Here is a 21,086-nt window from a genome sequence, read left to right on the forward strand (position 1 = left end):
CCGATATGTCAAATTTTAAATACAAAATTAAAATTCAAACATGGCATTGGTAATGAAAAGAAATTAAAAGGTAAGGCTTTAAACTAATAAAAATAATAGGGTGAAGTGCCGATTTAGTCCCTGAATTATTTTTTCGGTCAAATAAGTCACTAAATTCTTTAAAAAATGCTAATTTCATCCCCTCTTATATTCAAAGCTATTTCATCCAATTTTTCATCAACTTAAGGGCTGGTTTGGTATTGCTGTGCTTTGAAAAAAAGCTGCTGTGAGAATAAGCGGCTGTGAAATAAATCAGTAAAGTGTTTGGTAAACTTTTTTGTAAAAGTGCTTTTGGAAAAAAAAAAGCAGTTTGATAGTGGGTCTTTTCATTAAATGAGCACTGTAGTTCTGTGTGCTTTGAAAAAAAACCAGTTTTTCAAAGCTGCAAATAGCAGCTTCAGCTTTTTCCTTTGATTTCAGCTTATTCTCACAGCAGCTTCCAAAATAAGCCCTTTTTTTTTTCAGTTTACCAAACACCTAAGACCCTCACAGCTTTTTTTCATGGGTGCTTTTTTTTAAGCACCTTACTCCCAAACCACCCCTAACTCACTTGACATACCTTAGAGTGTAATATCGTCATTTTTCTCGCCTATAAGCCATTAACATTTCATATAGGTTGCGAATCTAATGTCTAATTTACACTCCGAAGTTAACTTACACGATTTCTTAGAAAAACTACCAATTTACCCTCCAATGTTAACTCCATACACTATTTCTTTATAAAAACTATCAATCTACCTTCCAATGTGTATCACATACGAGTAACATGACGTGACTAAAATTGATGAAAAATTGAATGTAGTAAATTTGAATATAATATTAGGGATGTAATTGACAAATTTTTATAATTCAATGACTAATTTTTCTGAAAAAAAATAGATTAGGGACCTAATTTTCGCTGAGATGATAATTCAGGAACTAAATTAGCAGTTCACCAAAATAATAATGAAAAGCACTTAATAATTAATTAAATTATTTAAAGCTGCTTTCAAATTTGGGAGAAAAACTTGTGTGGGGCTTTGCTTGCCACTGGACATTGTTGAGTGGCACTACAATCTAATCAAAACTCGCCACATGGGAAATGTTAAATAATAGTTTATATTTAAATCTCATAATTTTTCATACTAATTAATATACACCATGAAATTACTCTCTCTCTCTCTCTCACTCTCTCTCTCTCCCCCCCCCCCTTTTTCTTCCAAACTTTCACTACCGTCTTCTTCCAAATTTTCTCTGCATTCCAACCTAGGGTTCAATTTGGTGGCGTTGGGCGGAAATGGGCAATTGCAGGCTTCTTGGGGTTCGATTTCGAGCTGTGCACCCGCGGGTGGTGGTGGAAGCTGCTCTTCTAGTTTGGGAGATGTAGATTATTGAATTGTAGTGTCACTCAGCGAAGTCTAGTGCCAGGCAAAAATGCCATGTGGTGTATTGGTCAGCAGGATCAAGATCGTGCAATCGTGCTCAATAAATATGCCTTGGAAATAGAGTATGTGGATTCTGAGTATTAGTTTCGCTTCTTCAAGGTCGGAGCTCGACCAGAGAATTCAGTCCGATGACCTCAGAAGCGAGGGGGCAATGTTTGGGCCCAAAATATCAGTTTGGGCCGAGTATAGAATTATTCTCGGCCCGAAAGGCCCTACGACAAAGTTACCATGGATCGTTTGGTTCGTGGGCTTCCAAACCTGGGACGGTTAAGTCATGCTGCAAGACGAGTCGAATCCTGGTGCAATGAGGAGTCTCGGCGAGATTAACAACCTGGAAGTGAATCCGGCTCGATATAGGACTGGGTTCAAAAGTATAGTGAAAAAGGACTGGTCGAGTTGGAGTTTGATTGGGAGAAGAAGTCTTAATCCGGGTAGGTTTTTAACTCGACCTTGAAGGTATCCGGTGTTATAAATAGAGGAGGTTGTGCATCGTTCGAGGCCCCTTCCAATTCAACACACAACTGCCCTGCGCAAACTCTCTCAACAACTTGAGATTTTTTATTTTCTCTTTTCGCTGACACATTTTCTGTTGGCATCAACAGCACTGTGAAAGCAACCGGTAATATCTTCAGTCGGTATAGATAGCTCTGTCGCCGTAGAATCAGCTGATCTTGCAGTATCTTCCGTTGGCATCAACAGCATTGCGGCGAGGATGGTTGGTTACCTATCCAAGTCTCGGTCGAGAAGGATTTCCGAATCCTTATTGATTGAGGTCATCTCGTTAGCCTTCTCGGCGAAACGAGGTGTTACAGCCTACTGAGCTCGGCGCATTGTACGCCGAGTTATTTTATGATTGGATACTCTCAAGTAGGATTTAGAGTTCGGCATTCAGACGGCCGAACCACGTTCATTATTAAGACTCATATCTGCTTTGAGTATTTGTGCCCTTACACTTTGATGTCGATTCGGCGTGAGTTTACTCTGACGAATACCATCATTGTGACCGAATCCAACGACGACGATTCGTGAATTTCGTGAGAATAGTAGCCTTGTCTTCAAGTTTGAAAACCCAAGAGGCCGAGACATGTTCCTTCCTCGGTCGCAATCGCAAGACGCAGAAGTCAGCCGCGCACCCAACGCAACATCAACAAATTTACTCCTCGGCTAAGCTCGGCCGATGAGTTGGCATGCCCCGCATTCATCGAAGGACGTAGTTAGCTTATAGATTACTCGGCCTGTGCGCCACGTAGGCTTGGTAGTTTTTAAGGTCAACAACATTTTAACATCTTCTTTGGAGATGCTCTAAAATATCAAACAAATAAACATAAAAACAAAATTTGGTGCCAAAACTGGCTTTTGGACTTTGGTACCAAATTGGCTTTTGGACCAAGCCAACCATGTCACACACTAACACCTATGAAGCCTTAATGCATAACTTGAGTCATGCTCTCTCAAGTCCTCATTTTTTCAGACTTGTGAAGATCAAATACATATTAGCCACATGGTTATATTAGTTTAGATGTAAATGCTTAAAATATTTGACAACTTAATAAAGCAAAAACAACTTAAAATCTATGAACCATTAGAAAACTCATTTTATTGTTTTGTTTTTAAGTTGTCAAATATTTTAAGTATTTAACTATAAATTAATATAATATTATGGCTAATATGCATTAATCCTCATTCCTCAGAAGGTTTTTAAAATGAAGACCTCAAACGAGCATGACTCAACTAATTTGGCTATGCCCATGTACAAGAAAGCTTATCGCATCGAATTAATAAAACCGTCATAGGAACCAACATCAAAGTGGAAATTTCACTGTTCCTTGTAGTAGTAGTTAATCACTACCATTAACTTTGCTCAAAGTTCAAACAAAAACCAATCAACAAATAAAAAAGATAATTAATTGACTAATCTTAAAAATCTACAAGCCTTTTTACCCCTATTATTCTCATAATTAAGCATTAATCAAGATTCCCACCCATAATTACAACCCATGTACTCCCTCTCGCTAACCCCAACAGAAATAAAAAGTCAAAAATACCCCCACAGGAAAAAGAGAGCTGTTTTTTTTTTTCCTCTTTTTTTTTTCTTCTGTATTTTTGTTTTCTTCACAAAAGAGCTGACTTTTCTTTGCTGAATCAGATACTACCAGCAGCAGTGGCAGCACTACTGGAAATCCAAGGCATGCCGAAGCTCACCGGCGAGTGATCGGAGAAGTAATCTTCGGCCAGACCGTCCAACCCTACAAAGAAATCGTCACTCACTACCGAGCCGCACATCCCCAACAACTCGTCCTCCTCGTCGGTAATCAAAGGACTTCCCTTCTCCTCCTTGCAGCTGCTTTCCACGGTCGTACTCCGAGCTGCAACGATAGGCTCCTCGTCCACGGAAGCCGAGGTCGTCGGAGATGTGGGTTTCGCAGAGTCACCGCCCGTGGTTGTTTGTGGGGAGAGGGGCTTCTGGCGCGTGGAGCCGGCGAGCGAGTTGCGGTGAGTCGGGGCCGGGTGGTTGTGCTCCGCCGTGTAGGTGACTATAAAAATATTCGGGTCGGACTTGTTCCGCTCCACTTGCTTCCGGGCCATACAACCCTTTGAGCTGCTACATCTGTAATATCCCCTGTTTTTTTGTTCCAAAAACAGAACATTTAATTTAATAAAAAATTCAAAATTTAGATTTATGAGAAAAATTATATGAAAAAAAAAATGAAAAACCCACCTTGGATATGGGGAGCCCTTGATGGGCTTTTGGCCGTACTTCCGCCATGCCCATATGTCTGAAGAGAGACCCTCCGCCGGAACTTGGCACACTTTTTTAAGCTGGTTCTTTCTGAAATGTTAAAAAAAATCGTAAATAAATGAAATTGTGAATTAAATAGCGCAATTTCGAATGGTATCTTTCAAAATTCGATCTTTTTGAAGTTCGAAACAAAAAAGGAGTGAAAAATCGTACCTTTTTTTGGATCGTGCGGTGGTGGAAGATGATGGCTTGGAGTGCTGGGTTTGTTGTTGGCGGTGATATTGTATGGGATGTGTTTGATCTTCGGGTGTGGTCAGAGAAGAGAGAGAAGCCAAGGGAGAGAGAGTGGGTGGTGTGATTTGTGGGGAGGACAGAGGAGGCTGAGATTTGGGGTAGAAGGGCCTGCAAAGGTCATGTAGTTCTTCAATGGCACTTCTGGGTTTAATGATGGGATCTGGAAGTGGAAGAGAGAAGAGGAGTTGCTGTTGTTGAGAAGTTTGATCAAATGAAGAGAAGGAAGCAGCTGCTGGGTTTGAATGGAAGCCAGAGATGTTGAGACTTGTGGTGGCGGCAGCGGAGGAGGCTCTGGTGGATGTTGTAGTGGTGTTGCTTGTGGTGGTGGCGGTGAAGCAGCCTCTGACCACCGCTTGAAGATCCCAATCGTCCTCCATGAGAGAGAGAGAGAGAGAGAGAGAGACAAGGCTTCTGAATCTGTACCTAGTGTCTGCTAGCTATGACCGTTTGAGGACAGAGAAAAGAAGGAGAGAGACAAAAGAAGGCGCTGACTTTTTGTTAGAGAGAGAGAGAGATGATAAGGAGGGGGTAACGAGAGAGGAATTATATAAACAACGTATTTATAGGGAGAGAGTGGGATTTTGATACACAAAAGTCTAAAGGGGCAGAAAACAAGTGGTTTTCCTAGTGAGAGAAAGGGGGAGGAGAGAGAAAGAGAGAGGGTATCTCTATGCATTTGTTTTGCTTTTGGAAAGAAAAAATTAAATAAATTAGGGAAAATGGAAGCCGGTTTTGGGGTTGACTTAGTAAAATGTCAAAGAGGGTTTTGATAGGAAAGTTCAACACGGTGTCTAGGGAGCGGAGCTCGTGAGTTATACCGACAGTGGAGAAAGAGATAAATAAATTGATTTTTATTTTTTATTTTTTATTTGAAATATAATAATATAAATTGAAAAGTGGAAGCCACTTAATTTGGGTGCTCCTGATCAGCTATTGCAAGATTTTTAGTGGGGTAGATAAAGTTGGTAAAATGACGATTCGCATTTAATTAGCAATTCTTAACACCCAATTAAGAGAATAAACACCTAATTATGATCATTCTGGTTTAATCAGTTCAATTAAAGCTTCAATTTAGTTTGATCAATTTCGATGATTGTGGCATTTAATTAGTTTGATCAATTTCGATGATGGTGGCATTTAATTAGTTCTCCAATTTAAGAAATCATTGTATTTGAATGTACTTAAATTCAAGAATTAAGTACCTACAACTCTCCAATTTTTTAGTATCATTCTAAATTAGTCTCAATTTTTTTAAACATTTCAAACAAGCACCCAACTTATTGAAATGTCACAACCATTAAGTCCGAGTTAATTTTCAAGCACAAATTATATTCAAAACTCACCAATTGGGTATATCATTGTCATTCTAAATTACTCTCAACCCTTAATCAAATAAGTATTGATTGAATCAAAAAGAGACCCAAATTGAAATTACATTAGGGGGCAATCTCCTATCAAAGAAGAGGGTTAAGAATGTAGTTAGGGTTTCCAGTAGCTTGTTTCTGCTCATGTGATCTCCTCTTATGACGCTTTTCAGCTCGTAACACATCCAACTCTTCTTTGTGGGCGGTAAAGATGGTGATGATCGCATCATGATATCCATACCATTTTAGCAACCTCCATGACCTTCTTGTCGATGTTGGTGGCTTGAGTTGGTGGGTTGAGTTGGTGGTTTTGTGTTGTGTTTGGAGGTGATCGCATGATGAAGGTGATGGTGACCATTAATTGGTGGAGGTTATGCCTTCCATGATCTTCTATTGATTTTAGAGACAAAGTAACCCCTAATTAATTTAACAGATTTTTTTTTTCGACAAAAGAAATGTAACGTATTTTTTTTATTTTTTATTTTTTAACAAACGATAATATCTACACTAAGGGGGGGAGTGGGCTAAGCCTTACAATAGGCTTACCATAGTAATGTGGTTCAACTTCGCCTTTGGCGAGAATCGAACCTAAGACCTCTCACTTACAAGTAAAAAAGAACACCACCACACCGTAGTACTAAGTGTCAATTTAACAAACTTTTAACTAGGGTTTAACGGATATGACATTTTCAATAAGTTGGATACTTGTTTGGAATGCTTAAAAAGGTTGAGACCAATTTGAAATAACACTAAAAAGTTGGGAGAGTTTTAAGTACTTAATCTTAGATTCAATGTGATTCAATTTTAATTGAAAAATGTTAAACAGACTCGCTAGTGACTCCCTTCAGACTCGTTTTTATACAAATGGCTATTAACCGGTGATTCAATTTGATGACAACTTCGGTGTGTGTTGAATAATTTTCTTCTTGGACAACAAATCAATTATCCAATCCCCAATTAGTTTTACTTGAAACTGGATTTGATCGTAATTGTAAAAAGTCATATTATGGTCAATTGTATATATCAAAATTGACTCATAAATGATGTCAAGATTTGTCCATCTATGGGTGACCAACCCTTGAATCAATTCAATGATTCACGCACAAATTCGGCACAAAACTCTACAAACCACAATTGATTTTCATGGTCATTGGTGACCAAAGGATTAGAGCTACTTACATATGTGTTTATATGTTACAATTTAGAAATACTAGTAACATATCAAGGGAAAGAAAAAAAACAGAATTCAAATGCGCACCATATATGTAATTTAGTTCAACCCACAATAGAAAATTTTAAAATAGATTTCATATGAAAAATTCACCAAATTGAAGATGAAGCAATCATATATATACATTTGTCGGTCTTTTGGCTAAGATCAAGTGAAAATGAAGAAACGAAGTAGTCATATACTCTATGTGAGTTGGCATGATTGGTTAGGGTAGTGTATCCACTCTCTTTCCCATTACGCATGAATTTGAATTACCCAACCTATAGATTGTAGTAATTTACATTATTGCTTCATTTGTATATAAAAAAATCTATAAATATAATTAAAGTGAATTGTTATTGACACTCCAAACTTTTTATATTTGAAAAGAAAAATACACTTGTGAGGAGTGTAGAATGAGATTTTTGGAGTGCCAATAACATTTCTCTAATTAAATGGTTAATCAATTTCCAACTTTGATGATTCTTTTTTTTTTTCTTTAAAAAAATCTAAAATTTTTGAAACGTTCCGAACATAAAATCACGTTGTGGCTTGAACTCAATAAAGTAGTATCTCTAGTATTTGGTAAAAGTGTCTCTAAAATTTCCTCCTAATGCAAGAGTTGAGATCACTTATGTTTCCCGTCTTTGCAATGACGTCGCTCATTGTTTAGCTAAATTTTATTTTATAAAGCGATTGTCATGTAGTTTGAAAGGAGAATCCTCCCAATATCATTCAGGACGTTCTTTTTTAAGAACATATCTAAAGAAAATTACATATACTCATTATCATAACAACCAAACAATAATTAATCTTGTTTGTTCTTTCTCATAAAACTTTGGCATTAAACATGCTTAAAGCAAGTAAAAGAGTACAAAATCAAGCTTTTCATTTTCAGTTCATTCATTAATCCCATCTTTAGATGCAATGCACGTAGTAGCATCTTAAGAATACCCTACCTGTTAATCATTATTACGGTCTGGTGATATTTCTCTTTACTTGTAAGTGATATGTTTTATATTCGAATCTCGTAAATAACGAATTTTATATCAAATTAAGTTATTTATTATGTAACTTATCAGAACTTTTCATCTTCTTAATATAAAATATACGGTTGTACTAAAAAAGAATACTCCACCCCTCTCTCTCAGTTAGGAAATGTTTATATTGGGATTGGGGGAGGGGGGTTTGCATTGGGGTTGGAATATTAAAATTCCATTTCTGTAGAGGGAGCAGCATCTGTTCCCTCTTTTGAGGTTTTGATGCCTTGTTCTAGACTGTCCCTGTTCCCACTTTTCTCCCTAAAGGAGCACTCAAATCCTGCACGCGGCGCCAGTATCCTTAACGCTCGTGCCTGCCACGTGGTCTACTGTGATCAACCATCCACGTGTCAACCTTCCACGGCTATGATGTCTACGAGTCAAAGTCCAAAGCGGTGATCTAACAGCTGAACGACTGATGATCGTAAGACGATCTGACGGCTCAAAGGGAGATTCACACTAGAGTGCCACACTGAAACAGTTGGATCGACGGCGTAGGAAAGCTGATGCGTCGTGACAGCTAGCAGATTATGTGGTCCCCACACTCCACTATTTTCTTTGACTAATCCGAAGATATGTGCAAATAATATTGTTAAAATGGATTTGTTAATTCATTTCGCATTTAAGTGAGTGTGACATGTGATTTTTTTTTTAGAGAAATTTTGGATGCGGTTTCTATTTGATTGAAATCTTGTTAGTTTTCAAATTTTTATTGAAATTCTTGAAATTAATGTTAATGTGATAATTTATTTCTATGTATGTTACTATCTTTTTTAAATTAAAAATTAAAAATTTTAGTTGTTTATATAAATGAGATTTTAAATAAAAAACCATAATTTGTGGGATTAAAAATATTAAAATATAAATATACTAGTGTGTGTGTGTGTATAAACATGGGTACATTCATCAAAATTAACCAAAAAATTATTGTATCAAAACATAGGTACATTCTTCAAAATCACAAAAAAAAAAAAGAAAAAAAAAATATTAGGCTTAATAACATTAGTAAATTTCTTCGATTAAACTTGACATAGATACATTTTAAAATCAAATAAAAAAGAATGTACCCATATAAGTTAATGGATTAGAAAAAAAATTAAATAGATTATATATAAAAAAAAATGGTACATTTTACATATAACAAATTTGTATATTTAAGAATGAGTACATTTTAAAATTAAAATTTTGAAAAAATTACATGAATGGGTACATATAATTAGCATGGGTACATTTGGTAAAATAAAAAATGGGTACAAATAAATTTAAAAAAAAATGGGTACAAATACAAATAAAACTTTAAAAAATATGGGCACAAAAAGAAATTAATATATGGGTACAAATTAAAACTGAAAAGAAAATTGGTACAAATTAAAAAAGGATTGCAAATTAAAAATGGGTACAAACTAAAACTAAAAATATATGATAAAAATTTTACTCATAAATATAAATATACTAATTGTAACATTTTAACATTAAATGAATATATTTAGAAATAAAAATATTTTATTATTGAAATAATTAATGATGTTATTAATACCCAAGGACCTTGATCAAAAATTGAAAAGGAATATGATTTTAATCAATGGAGTAGCAAAAGGAAGGATGAGAACCTAATTTCTCCTGTTTTTTACATTAGCTGCTGTTGCAATTTAGTACTATGATTTAAGGACGTAGGTTTTTACTTGTAGGTGAGGGGTTTTAGATTAGATTATCGTTAAAGACGAATCTGAATTACACTGTTATGGCTAGTCCAATGTAAAGCTTAACTCACCTGTCATCTCTTTTAGAGTACATGATGCCGTTTGTTAAAATAAATTAAAAATTAGGTGTTGCTATACTCACTCCTTATGTGTACATGTGACATGCCAACATCAATTTTAGGAATTCATATAAATTAGGGTAAATTACATAATACCCCTTCAGGTTTGAGGTCTATTACAACCCCATACAATATCTTTAAAACATTTCACTTTCATATCTCACGTACTATTTTATTTCAACATAATACCTCCGTTAGATTTTCCATCCATTTGTCTGTTAAATGCTGACGTGGCTGCCACATTTATGCTGATGTGGCTGCCACATGACAAATTTTTTTTATACATTAAAAATATTATAATATTAACCTTATTTAAAATTAAAAAAAATTATTTAAAAAAAAACAAGAAAAACCCAAACCCAAACCCAATTTCAAGGATCCCCCACCATGGCTTCCAATCCTAATAGATGTTCTGAATTTTCGAGATTTGAATTGGCTTCATCTGGGTCGCCGAGCTTTGATTCCACTACAGCAAAGATTCAATATTTTCTCAATTTTGAAAACGGAAGAAAGAAATCATCTTTACCACGTTCTCTGCAATTTCTAGAGTTTACCTTCATATGGTTTCCATGCTCGCATCGTCTTACTAGTGCTACACAGACAGACCCTCTTCGCTTCCCACTTCTTTACCACCTCCGACCGACAGAAGCAAGCTGGTGTTTTTTACTGGAGGCAGCAACTTAAGCTGGAGGACTTGATGTGGGAGTTGGCGGAGATGTCGGGGAAAGAGAGCCTGGGGGCGGTGTACGAGGCGGTGTTGAACGACGGGAGCACCATGGCTATGAAGCGGCTGAAGGATGCTGTAGTGGTGGTGATGGCTGTGTGATGGCCGATGATGGCAACAAAGATGAAGGCTGTGGTGATCCCCCACCAAGGTGTAGGCGAGGCACTTGACCTCAAAAACCACACTTGCATCTCAAATTCCACATTTTACAGAGGAGAGAAATGGAGGGGGAGAAAGAGAGAGAGAGGTTGGACCCACGTTGAGGGGTGCTCGGGTGGAGTGGATGGATGGAGGGGTGGAGGGGATGGACGGACAAGAAGGAATAGATGGGTAAGGGGGTGGGGGTGGGGGTGGGGGTGGGGGTGGGGGTGGGATGTGGGGTTAATATTATAATATTTTTAATGTATAAATTTTTTGTTTTTTGCCACATGTCAGCCATATCAGCACAAATGTGGTAACCATGTTAGCATTTAACATACTAATAGATGGAAAATCTAACTGAGGTATTATTTTGAAATAAAATAGTACGTGAGGTGTGAAAGTGAAATGTTTTTAAAATGTTGTATAAGATTGTAATAGATCTCAAACTTGAGGGGGTTTTATGTAATTTACCCTAATTGTCCAATCATAAATGAGAAATGCTAAGGAAACTCTATCAAAAGTAAGACTATTCATGGACTTTTCACTCTCTCTTATTTTTTTCACAATGTTTTATAATGTTGGCATGAGAATTGTGCCAAAAACATGAGATGACAGAGAGTTCATAGAATCTTACTTTTGAAAGAGTCTCTTCAGGATTTCTCTTCATAAATATTAACTCAACATTATGTTTTATTTCAACCCAAAACCTAATAAAACTAGATGGATTCATAATGCCGCATCGACATTAAGGGGGGGTGTATTCAATTGGGATTTTGAAGGATTTTAATCATTCTAATGAATCTAGGGGTATTCAATCAGGATTGTAAGTGATTATCTGAAATTCAATGTGTATTCAATCAAGGTCTTAAGATAGTTTATTAAAATCATTAAAAATCTAAGTGTATTTAATTAGAATTTTAAAGAAGTTTATAACATTATAGGTGTATTCAATTAGAATTAGAATTCAGAGAATTTGGAAAACTTGAGGAATTAGAAGGAATTAGAGAGATTTTGTAGTGTATTTTAAGCATCCACAAATCTCACTTCTTCTCATGAGATTTCGAGAGAATTGAATCAAAATTTTACATAGAATCTCTACAAATCAATTAAACTTCGTAAAAATCCATTAAAAGCTTTCAAATTCTCAATTGAATACACCCCTCTAAATAAGATGGTATTACGAGAAATAAAAATTTTCACACTCTCATAGTTAAGTAATTGTTAAGTAGAGATATCGTATGCAATATTGTATCGAACAACGAAGAATTGTCTGAATTTTTTTTTATCAAAACATACAGTGATTTGGGTGACACAAACTCATTGGCCGGACACTTCCACAATAGGCCACTAGAGATGAGACACCACTCTGGTTGGTTACCATCAAATCTCACGTACATACAACTTTTAATACACACAAACACATTTTTTGTGGGAATAACTTGGCCAAGTAACTGATAAAGCTGCTCTGCTAAATATTGGAATCGCCTAAATATTTTATTCTTTCCATACTCTTATGGTTGAGTAATTCTTAAGACAGACTTTCGTATGAAACATTGAATCGAACGGCGAAGAACAGTTAGATCATTTTATAAGAAAAAGGAGAAATTAGAATCTCCACCTCTTTTTTTACATTTTTTTGTTAAACATTTGTTCGTATTCAAATTTTGATTAAGACGTTTTGGCTAATAGCCACATCATCACATTTGAATTTTATATTTCACTTATTTTTAGCTACGCTTATAGATCTTTATTTTAATCTTACTTTGTTTTCTGTAACTAAAAAATCACCACTTGACACTTTACAACTCAAAGTTCGCTTCACTTTGTCTCATGTAAGTCGATTTTAATCTTATTTTGCCCCCTGAAACTTGAAAGTCATCTCTGTAAAACTCAAAATTCGATCCATGTGGCCTTAGACTCGTTAATTTCTTTTGTGGGTTTGATTTGGGTGAGTCAGGCTAATCAATTTTTTTTTTCATCTCTTCAATTTATATTAAACTTAATATTTTCTGATTGTCGAATGTTAACACATAATGAAGATTTATAATCAAATTTATTGCATATGTGACATAGTCTTATTGGGTGTTGCGTCACACATATTAGTTTCAGGGAGATGAGAGACCCCACAAGTCAAAGTGAAACAAATTTTGAGTTTCGGAGTAAAGTGATGACTTTTGAATTACAGGAGGGAAAGTGAGATCAAAATAAAGTTCCAGGGGACATAGCTAAAAATAAGCCTTACATGTCATTAGTGTGCTTTTTTGTGAAAACCCGTATTTTATAATTATATTATTGGATTATTTGTGTAAAAGAAGTTCGTTTTTCTTTTATATTTATTTTTAGTTTGTGCAACGCACGTGGGGCGTGACAGAATGGTATCAGAGCTCCGAGGGATTAGATACCCTTGGACTTGTGGTCTTAGTTTGTCTTGTAGGTTTTGATTGACGTTTGGAGGACGAAATTTTTTAAGAAGAGTAGATTGTGAGAACCCGTATTTTATAATTATATTATGGGATTATTTGTGTAAGAGAACTTCATTTTTCTTTTCTATTCATTTTTTGCCCCCACACCGGGTGCATGGTTGAATTATTTTATTGACCTCGGGTCTGGGACGTGACATTTTTAAAATCAAAATGTCCTATATTAATATCTCAATTTTTTCATTTAGTTGTTAGAGGTTTTTCTTCCTAATTTCATGGTTATTGATTTTGGTGATTGATTTAATCACCAAAATTATATCTTTTTTAATAATATTTTTCGGACAAAATATTCTCTGTGTTTCTCTGAAATATTTTTTGTCCAAAATGAGTTCCCAGTATGTCCATAGTTTTTATTTTATTTTTGATCAATTTCGTAAATTTAGTTTTTGACCCAATTTTATTAGTTTGAGTTTGATACATCTATGGTACATTTGAGTTTTGATTTGTGACATTTTTAGTGACGCAGCTATGTAGGAAGATACTGATGTTTTATATTCAACAAAAAATATAAAAAAAATTATTTCACGTAATTATTCCCCTATATTCTAGGCAATCAATTGTTGGTTGGATAAAAAAAATATTGGTGGATTAAAAATTTAGGGTAAATTATATAGTAGCCTCTCAGGTTTGAGGTCTATTACAACCGTATACAAAATCTTTAAAACATTTCACTTTTATACCTCATGTACTATTTTATTTCTAAATAATACATCCATTACATTTTCCATCTATTGATCTGTTAAGTACTGACGTGACTGTCACATTTGTGCCACGTGGCTGCCAAATGTGTGCCACGTGGCAAAAAAAATTTAAATTTTTTTTTTAAACCTAAATCTTCTAAAAAAAAAAAAACCAAAAACCAAAAACAAAAGCTGAAACACACCTTCCCGCAACCCCCACTTCGTCTTCCTTCCCTCCCTCCCTCACCCAACCTGCAACACAGAAGAAGAAGGAAAAAAAAAAAAACCCATCTTCATCTTCCCCAACCCCCCTTCCTTGCAACCCACCCATTTCTTCCCCCGCCCGTCTTCCCCAAACCCACCGCACCCACCCTCCTCACTCCTCTACACACCCCACTCCTTAAATCCACACCCATTGGGAAAGACGAGATCTAGGTTGCAGGGAAAGGGAGATGTTTTTTTTTTTTTTTTCTTTTCTAGGTTGCAGGTAGTGGGTGCAGAGGATGATGTGGAGGATGGGTGCACGATGGGTTTGGGGAAGACGAGAGGGAGAAGAAAATGGTGGGTTGCAGGGAAGGGGGGTCGGGGAAGATGAAGATGGGTTTTTTTTTTTTTTTTTTTTTTTTTTTGGGTTGCAGGTTGGGCTCGGGTGGGGAGGGGGGAGATGGGAAGATGGCTGCACGGAGGAGGTGGAGGATGGGTGTGGAGGAGGATGTGGATAATGGGTGGGACTGGTTTTGGATTTGGGTTGTAGGGAGGGACGACAGATGGGGAAGATGATGAAGGGGATAGGGTTTCGGCAGGCGGTCGAGGAATGTGGGGGGGGGGGGGGTGATGGGATCTGGGTTTTCTAAGTTTTTTTTTGTCTTTTTTGTTGTTGTTGTTGAAGATTTAGGTTTTTATTTATTTTTAAATAAATAAATAAATAATTTTTTTTGCCACATGGCACAAATATGGCAGCCACGTCAGCGCTTAATGGATCAATGAATAGAAAATGTAACGGATGCATTATTTTGAAATAAAATAGTATGTGAGGTATGAAAGTGAAATGTTTTAAAGATGTTGTATGGGGTTATAATAGACCTCAAACCTGAGGGGCTGCTATGTAATTTACCCAAAAATTTAACATTAATGATATTTGGTGTAATTTTGTATTTTGAAAAAGATTTAGTAACTGTTGTGTTTTGTTATAAAAAAAACAAAAAAAATCCCAAATCCTAGTACGAAGACAATAAACGGTGTCGTTTGTCTTAAAAAAAGAAAAAAAAGAAAAATAGACGGTGGAGTGTGGACAGCATTGTTTGGGCATAAAAATTTATAAAAAAAAAGGGTTATCTTCGTTTACTACTCTGAAGTTTCTTAGTTTCCAACATTTCATACATCCACATTAGGTACCAGACTTGGATGAAAAAAACTTTATGTATAAAATGTTGAAAACCAAGAAACTTTAGAGTAATAAATTGAGATTTACCCTAGTTTTTAATTTTTAATTTTTTAATTTTAAAAATGTCCACGTGGTGCTAAATTGATACGTGGCACTCAATCACTGTCTATGTGGGTACCACATCATTAATTAACGGAGATTCTACATAAAACTTAATAGATGTATGAAAGTGGCCCAAAATTATGACTTAAAATATTAGACTGTGACGAAAAAAACCTTAATATATGAAATGTTGAAAACAAAAATAATTTAAAATAGTAAATTGAGATTAACCGTAAAAAAAAAACAAGCAAAAAAAAAACAACAAAAGGGGACCACTCGTCCCCCATTAAGTTTTTAACCCTCACACATTCACTTTCTCCAATTCCCACCCCACTCCACTGCCTTCTGCCTTCTCTCTGTTCTATTCTCCCATTGGCTGCAAGTGCAGCATTCAACTCTCAGCAGCCATCTTCCACTAATATTTTCCATCCCAACAGAGTTGATATAGGTCTTGATTATCGCTTAATTGACATAATAATTTTAGCGTAAATTTATATTAACTTGTAATTTAATATAAATTTTTGCTTAATTGACATAAGAATTGTAGCGTAATATAGGTATTGGTTATTGATTATTAATATGAATCATATGATAATTGATGAGTAGGTGGATATGTTTGTCCTTAATTGGTATTTAAAGAATTGAATCTTGATGCATTGTTTACTTGATTTTTATTGCAATTTGATCTTTGATTTAGACTACCTTTTCACTAGTCTAATCCTTCGTTTTTGCTGTTGCTTTCATTGTGGGAGTCAGACATAGATTTTTAGGCAAATTTAGTTGCCATTTTCGAAAGAGTGCATTGTCACAGCCCGTCCCGAGATTTTCTTATTCAGGACGTGAAATGACGGAATTGCCCTTAACGGGCATTAAGGTACGTGGGTGTGTGACATTATTTGGTCTAATCTTAGATATGTTTTGGAAGAAAATAAATAAGATAAGTTGGCTTATTAATTTGGTTCTTGTTAATTTGGTTAGGGATTTGGAAAAATGGATGGTGTGGATTGAATGTGGGCATCTAAACCCTCACACTCTCCCTTTCTCTATCCCGTAGCCCTCTCTCTCTCCTCCATCTGGACGCACCCTCTCTCTCACACCCATATTGTACGGCCTCACCCAAAATCCCCCAAAACTCAGTGGATCGAGGTAACCAAGGTAAGAATCTTCATCCTTGAGATGTTTTGAGTTGATTGGTACTGGTTTTAGGACGTAGAACCTTCGATTTCACGTGAATCCGAAACCCCCATTTTTGGTCACTGTTCATGCACACGTGAAATGTTGTGTTTCAGGGAATTCTAAGCTTATAGTGAGCTTAGTGAGGTCCCAAGGAAGCTCGGAGTGCTTCATTTGAAGGATTTGGACGTCGGGATCACGAGGGTTAAGTTTGGCCGGTTTTGCTTGAATTTTTCTGGTGAGATTTAGTTGTTTTTGAAGCTTAAAAGTAGTGTATCGTGATTCTACATGTTTGGGGCTTCATTTTGGTATAAAATACGAAGAAAATGGTTGAGAAACGAAGGAGAACGAGTCGTTCAAAGTTTGGCTGGAAATCGGCCGCCGGAAAGTTCAGTCCGACGAGCCCGAGGTTGAAGATGGTGAGCGTGGGGGCGCGTGCGGCCTCCAAATTTTTTTCTAAAAAACTACTCGACGTCCGTGACGTCGAGTAGGTCGATGTGGTATATTCATATACCCAAATTGAGTATCGTATGAGAAGTTATTTCGAATTGTTGGTTATGTGTTTAAATTAACGTTTTTATAGTTGTTTCGCATATAGGTGACACTTATCCTGAGGACGAGCGCATCCAGGGACGTCATGGGGGTTACGACCCATCGACTTATCAGTGAGTGGGCAGTTTTGTTTTCGTATTACCTATATACAACTGTTTTTCCCAGAAAATGCGTTTATATGAAAATTATGATTTAAATTGCCATGCATGCAAATGTTGAGATATTTAGTTTGATAATCGATGCATATATATGTTAATTGACGCGGTGGACGCACAGGTGAGCCTTTATATTATTTAGATGAGTTAATTTATGAGAATTGCATTGAAAGCTCAAAACCTGCACCCTAGGTGTTAGTGCTTATATTATTATTCACCACACCGCACGCTCGTCTTGGATCCAAGTAGGTGGATGTTGTACAGACCATGTGAGGGTTCCGACATGCTAGTCGTATAGATCACTAGATGTGATTCCGACTAGTGGGTGACCTTAGTTATGCGCGCTGATGATTGATGAGAGAAGCACCAGAGCATATTTATACACCTTTCATCGTACAGACTACTATACGTAGTTCCGAGTGATGTGCAGTGTAGTGCCGTACAGGTCACAGTTGGTGACTCCGGCAGGGCCGTATAGGTCATTGTGGTGACTCCGGCTGAGTGGGATGTTGAGCTTTAGAATCAGCCGTACAGGACCATTGTAGGGTCTCCGGTTGATTTATTATTTCACCTGATTGATATTGATGCATTTCTGACTATATTTGGCATGGCGTGGCATATTATTTCTGATATGTTATGTTGATGGATATGAGCTGAGTTTTGATGATATGTGTATATATATGTTTATATACTATTTTTCTGGGAAAGTATACAGGTTTTACGGTGAGGGGTTAGAAATGTTTTGGAAAATCTTTGATTTTACTGACCCACTTATCTTTGTTTTGCGCCCCTCCAGGTTCTAGTTAGCGGTTGGTGGCTCTCGAGGTCTTTTTCGGCATTCTGACAGACCTTCTGCATGTAGGACTCACATGCGGGTGATGTACTTTTATTTTGGTCCTACTTGACTGCACTTAAACCTATGCTCTGAATTTATGTGTTTACCTTATAACTCATCCTTTTATTCTAGTAGGTGGTTCTACTAGAGATTGGTTTGAATTCCTTCATTTTCCGTTATATCTTGCTTCCGCGTCGCACTTTTGGTTACGTCACGCTCACGTGACGGCCAGCACGTCTTGATCCTCTAGGTCGGGGTGCGTCAGTTTGGTATCAGAGCCTAGGTTGCAGTCCTGTATAATTGTTAATGCTTTAATGATCTTTTGATGTTTTCTGTCAGAATTATGCCGCCTCGTAGAGAGCGTAGGGAGTCCCGCCGTACTCCTGAACCTAATTTCCCAGATATCACTCACTTAGGGGAAGCAATGGCCCAGGCTTTTCAGAATGCAATCCGTCCTCCTCCCCCACCTCAGAGGACACCCCTGGAGACCATGTACAATTTGAAACTGGATCGTTTTATGGGTAATGAAGGTCACGAAGGGGGCAGAGAAATGGCTAGATCATATTGAAAAGACATTTCAGGTAATGCAAAGTCAAGGAAACCTTCCGGCTGATAGGTGGGTTGAGACCACTACCTGGTTTTTGGGTCAAGAGCCGGCAGGTTAGTGGAGGAATCAGACACAGTTTATGTCCCCAGCTATGGCATCTGATTGGGAAGTATTTAAAGATAATTTCAAGAAAAGATTTGTCCCCTAGAGTATATTGATCGCAAGAAACATGAATTTACTCGATTGAAACAGAAGAATATGACAGCTCATGAGTACTATAGAAAGTTTACTGATTTGTCTCGTTATGACCCTGATACAGCTGGTAATCAGGGAGAGATGCTTCGACGTTTCAAGTTGGGATATAAGAAAAAGTGGCGGACTTTTGCCAGTGCACTTCCCTGCGCCGATTATCATGAGTTTTTCGAGATTTTGGTTAGGATGGAGGACTATGATAATCTTCCCAGTGAGAGTGAGGATGACGAGGACAAGAATGACGGTCAGAAGAAGGATGATAAAGGTAAGGGTATCTCTATTCAGGGACCTCGCAAGACGCAGAATTTTAAGAAGAGTGGAGCCAGTTCGAGTTCTTCTAGTGGTGGATATAGTATTACTGGCCCGATGAGAGGTGGTGGTAGATTTTCTGGTGGGCCTAGATTTCAGAGGCAGAGGGATTCTGGTGGTGCTGGTGGTTCTGGCGCTCCGTGGTGCCGCCGTTGTAATTTTCATCATCATGGTGAGTGTAGGAGAGGTAGTGGTGCTTGTTTTACTTGTGGGCAAATGGGACATCGGGCTTCTCAGTGTCCCTAGGGTCAGCAGAGACCGCAGCAGACCACTATGCCACCTCCAGCGCCAATTCAGCAGAGCTTTGGACCGGGCAGTTATGGCCAGTCGGGTCGTGGTGGTGCCTACCACTACTAAGGGGATGCTGCTCCGTATGCTTCCGGACCTTATCAGTATCCCCAGGAGCCTTATTCTCAGACAGGGTATTCTCAGGACTTTGGGGGTTATTCTTCTTATTCATCCATGCCAGCTGGTGGATCTCAGTGGCATCAGGGAGGTCAGCCCCGTTAGGGGGAAGTTGCTACTGGTGGTGCAGGATCATCTAGGCAACCTAGTTAGTTAGGCCAGGGACGTGCTCCCCAGGGGCGAGGTAATCAAGGCAGTAGAGGTCGTGGTGGACGACAGCAAGCTCATGGGCGTGTTAATCACATCTCACTGCAAGAGGCTTAGAACCATCCGGACTTGATCATGGGTACGTTAAATGTTCTTGGTCATTTTGCTAAGGTTTTGATTGATTGTGGTGCTACGCACTCTGTGATTTCTCATACGTTTGCTCAAATGACTCAACCTCACCCTTCACCTCTAGGATTTGATTTAGAATTTGCCATGCCTAGAGGAGATAAATGTTATGTTGATAGTGTGTATCTTGGGTGTCCAGTGATGGTAGAGGGCATAGTTATGCCAGCTGATCTTATTCCGTTAGATATTGTGGATTTTGATGTGATTCTAGGGGCTGATTGGTTGCATTATAATCGTGCCCATATTGATTGTTATGGTAAATCAGTTACTTTTTATCGTCCTGGACTACCCGAGGTTACTTTTGTGGGCGAAAGAAGTGGGGTGAGACATGGTGTTATCTCTGCCATAAGAGCAAGGAAATTATTATCGAAGGGTTGTCAGGGATATTTAGCACATGTGGTGTTAAATGATGTCGTTCCTAGCAGTATTGAAGAAGTTGGTGTGGTCAGACACTATCCTGATGTATTTCCTGATGATTTGTCGGGGCTGCCGCCAGACAGAGAGGTGGAATTCTCTATTGATTTGCTTCCAGGTACTGACCTTATATCTCTAACTCCTTATAGAATGGCTCCTGCTAAGTTGAGAGAATTGAAAAGTCAGTTGCAAGAATTACTTGATAAATGTTTTATTCAACCTAGTTCGTCACCTTGGGGTGCTCCATTATTATTTATGAGGAAGAAAGATGGAACTCTGAGATTATGCATTGACTATAGGCAATTGAATCGGGTAACGATTAAAAACTGTTATCCATTGCCTCGCATCGACGATTTGTTTGATCAGCTGAAAGGTGCGTGTGTATTTTCTAAGATTGATTTGAGATCCGGTTATTATCAGTTGAAGATTAAAGAGGAAGATGTACCTAAGACAGCTTTCCCAACCCGTTACGGACATTATGAATTTCTGGTTATGCCATTTGGGTTGACTAATGCACCTGCAGCTTTCATGAGGTTGATGAATGAGGTATTCCAGCAATATCTTGATAAATTTGTTATTGTTTTTATTGATGATATTCTGGTATACTTTAAATCTAAAGCAGATCATATTCGACATCTTAACTTGGTGTTAAAGAAATTGAGGGAGCATC

General features: G+C 37.5%; 1 protein-coding gene across 1 annotated transcript; it reads right to left on the minus strand.

Annotated features, from left to right (window-relative positions):
- Nucleotides 1–3,214: 3,214 nt before the first annotated feature.
- Nucleotides 3,215–5,104, minus strand: LOC126627981 (WRKY transcription factor 22-like). The gene is made up of 3 exons (XM_050297560.1): nt 4,417–5,104; nt 4,183–4,293; nt 3,215–4,083 (listed from the first exon to the last, which is right to left on the minus strand). The coding sequence occupies exons 1-3, from the start codon at nt 4,872–4,874 to the stop codon at nt 3,606–3,608; spliced, it is 1,047 nt and encodes a 348-aa protein (XP_050153517.1). The 5' UTR covers nt 4,875–5,104; the 3' UTR covers nt 3,215–3,605.
- Between the last annotated feature and the right edge of the window lie 15,982 nt (nt 5,105–21,086).

Source organism: Malus sylvestris, chromosome 7 (genome assembly GCF_916048215.2).
Source record: "Malus sylvestris chromosome 7, drMalSylv7.2, whole genome shotgun sequence".
Lineage (NCBI taxonomy): Eukaryota > Viridiplantae > Streptophyta > Magnoliopsida > Rosales > Rosaceae > Malus > Malus sylvestris.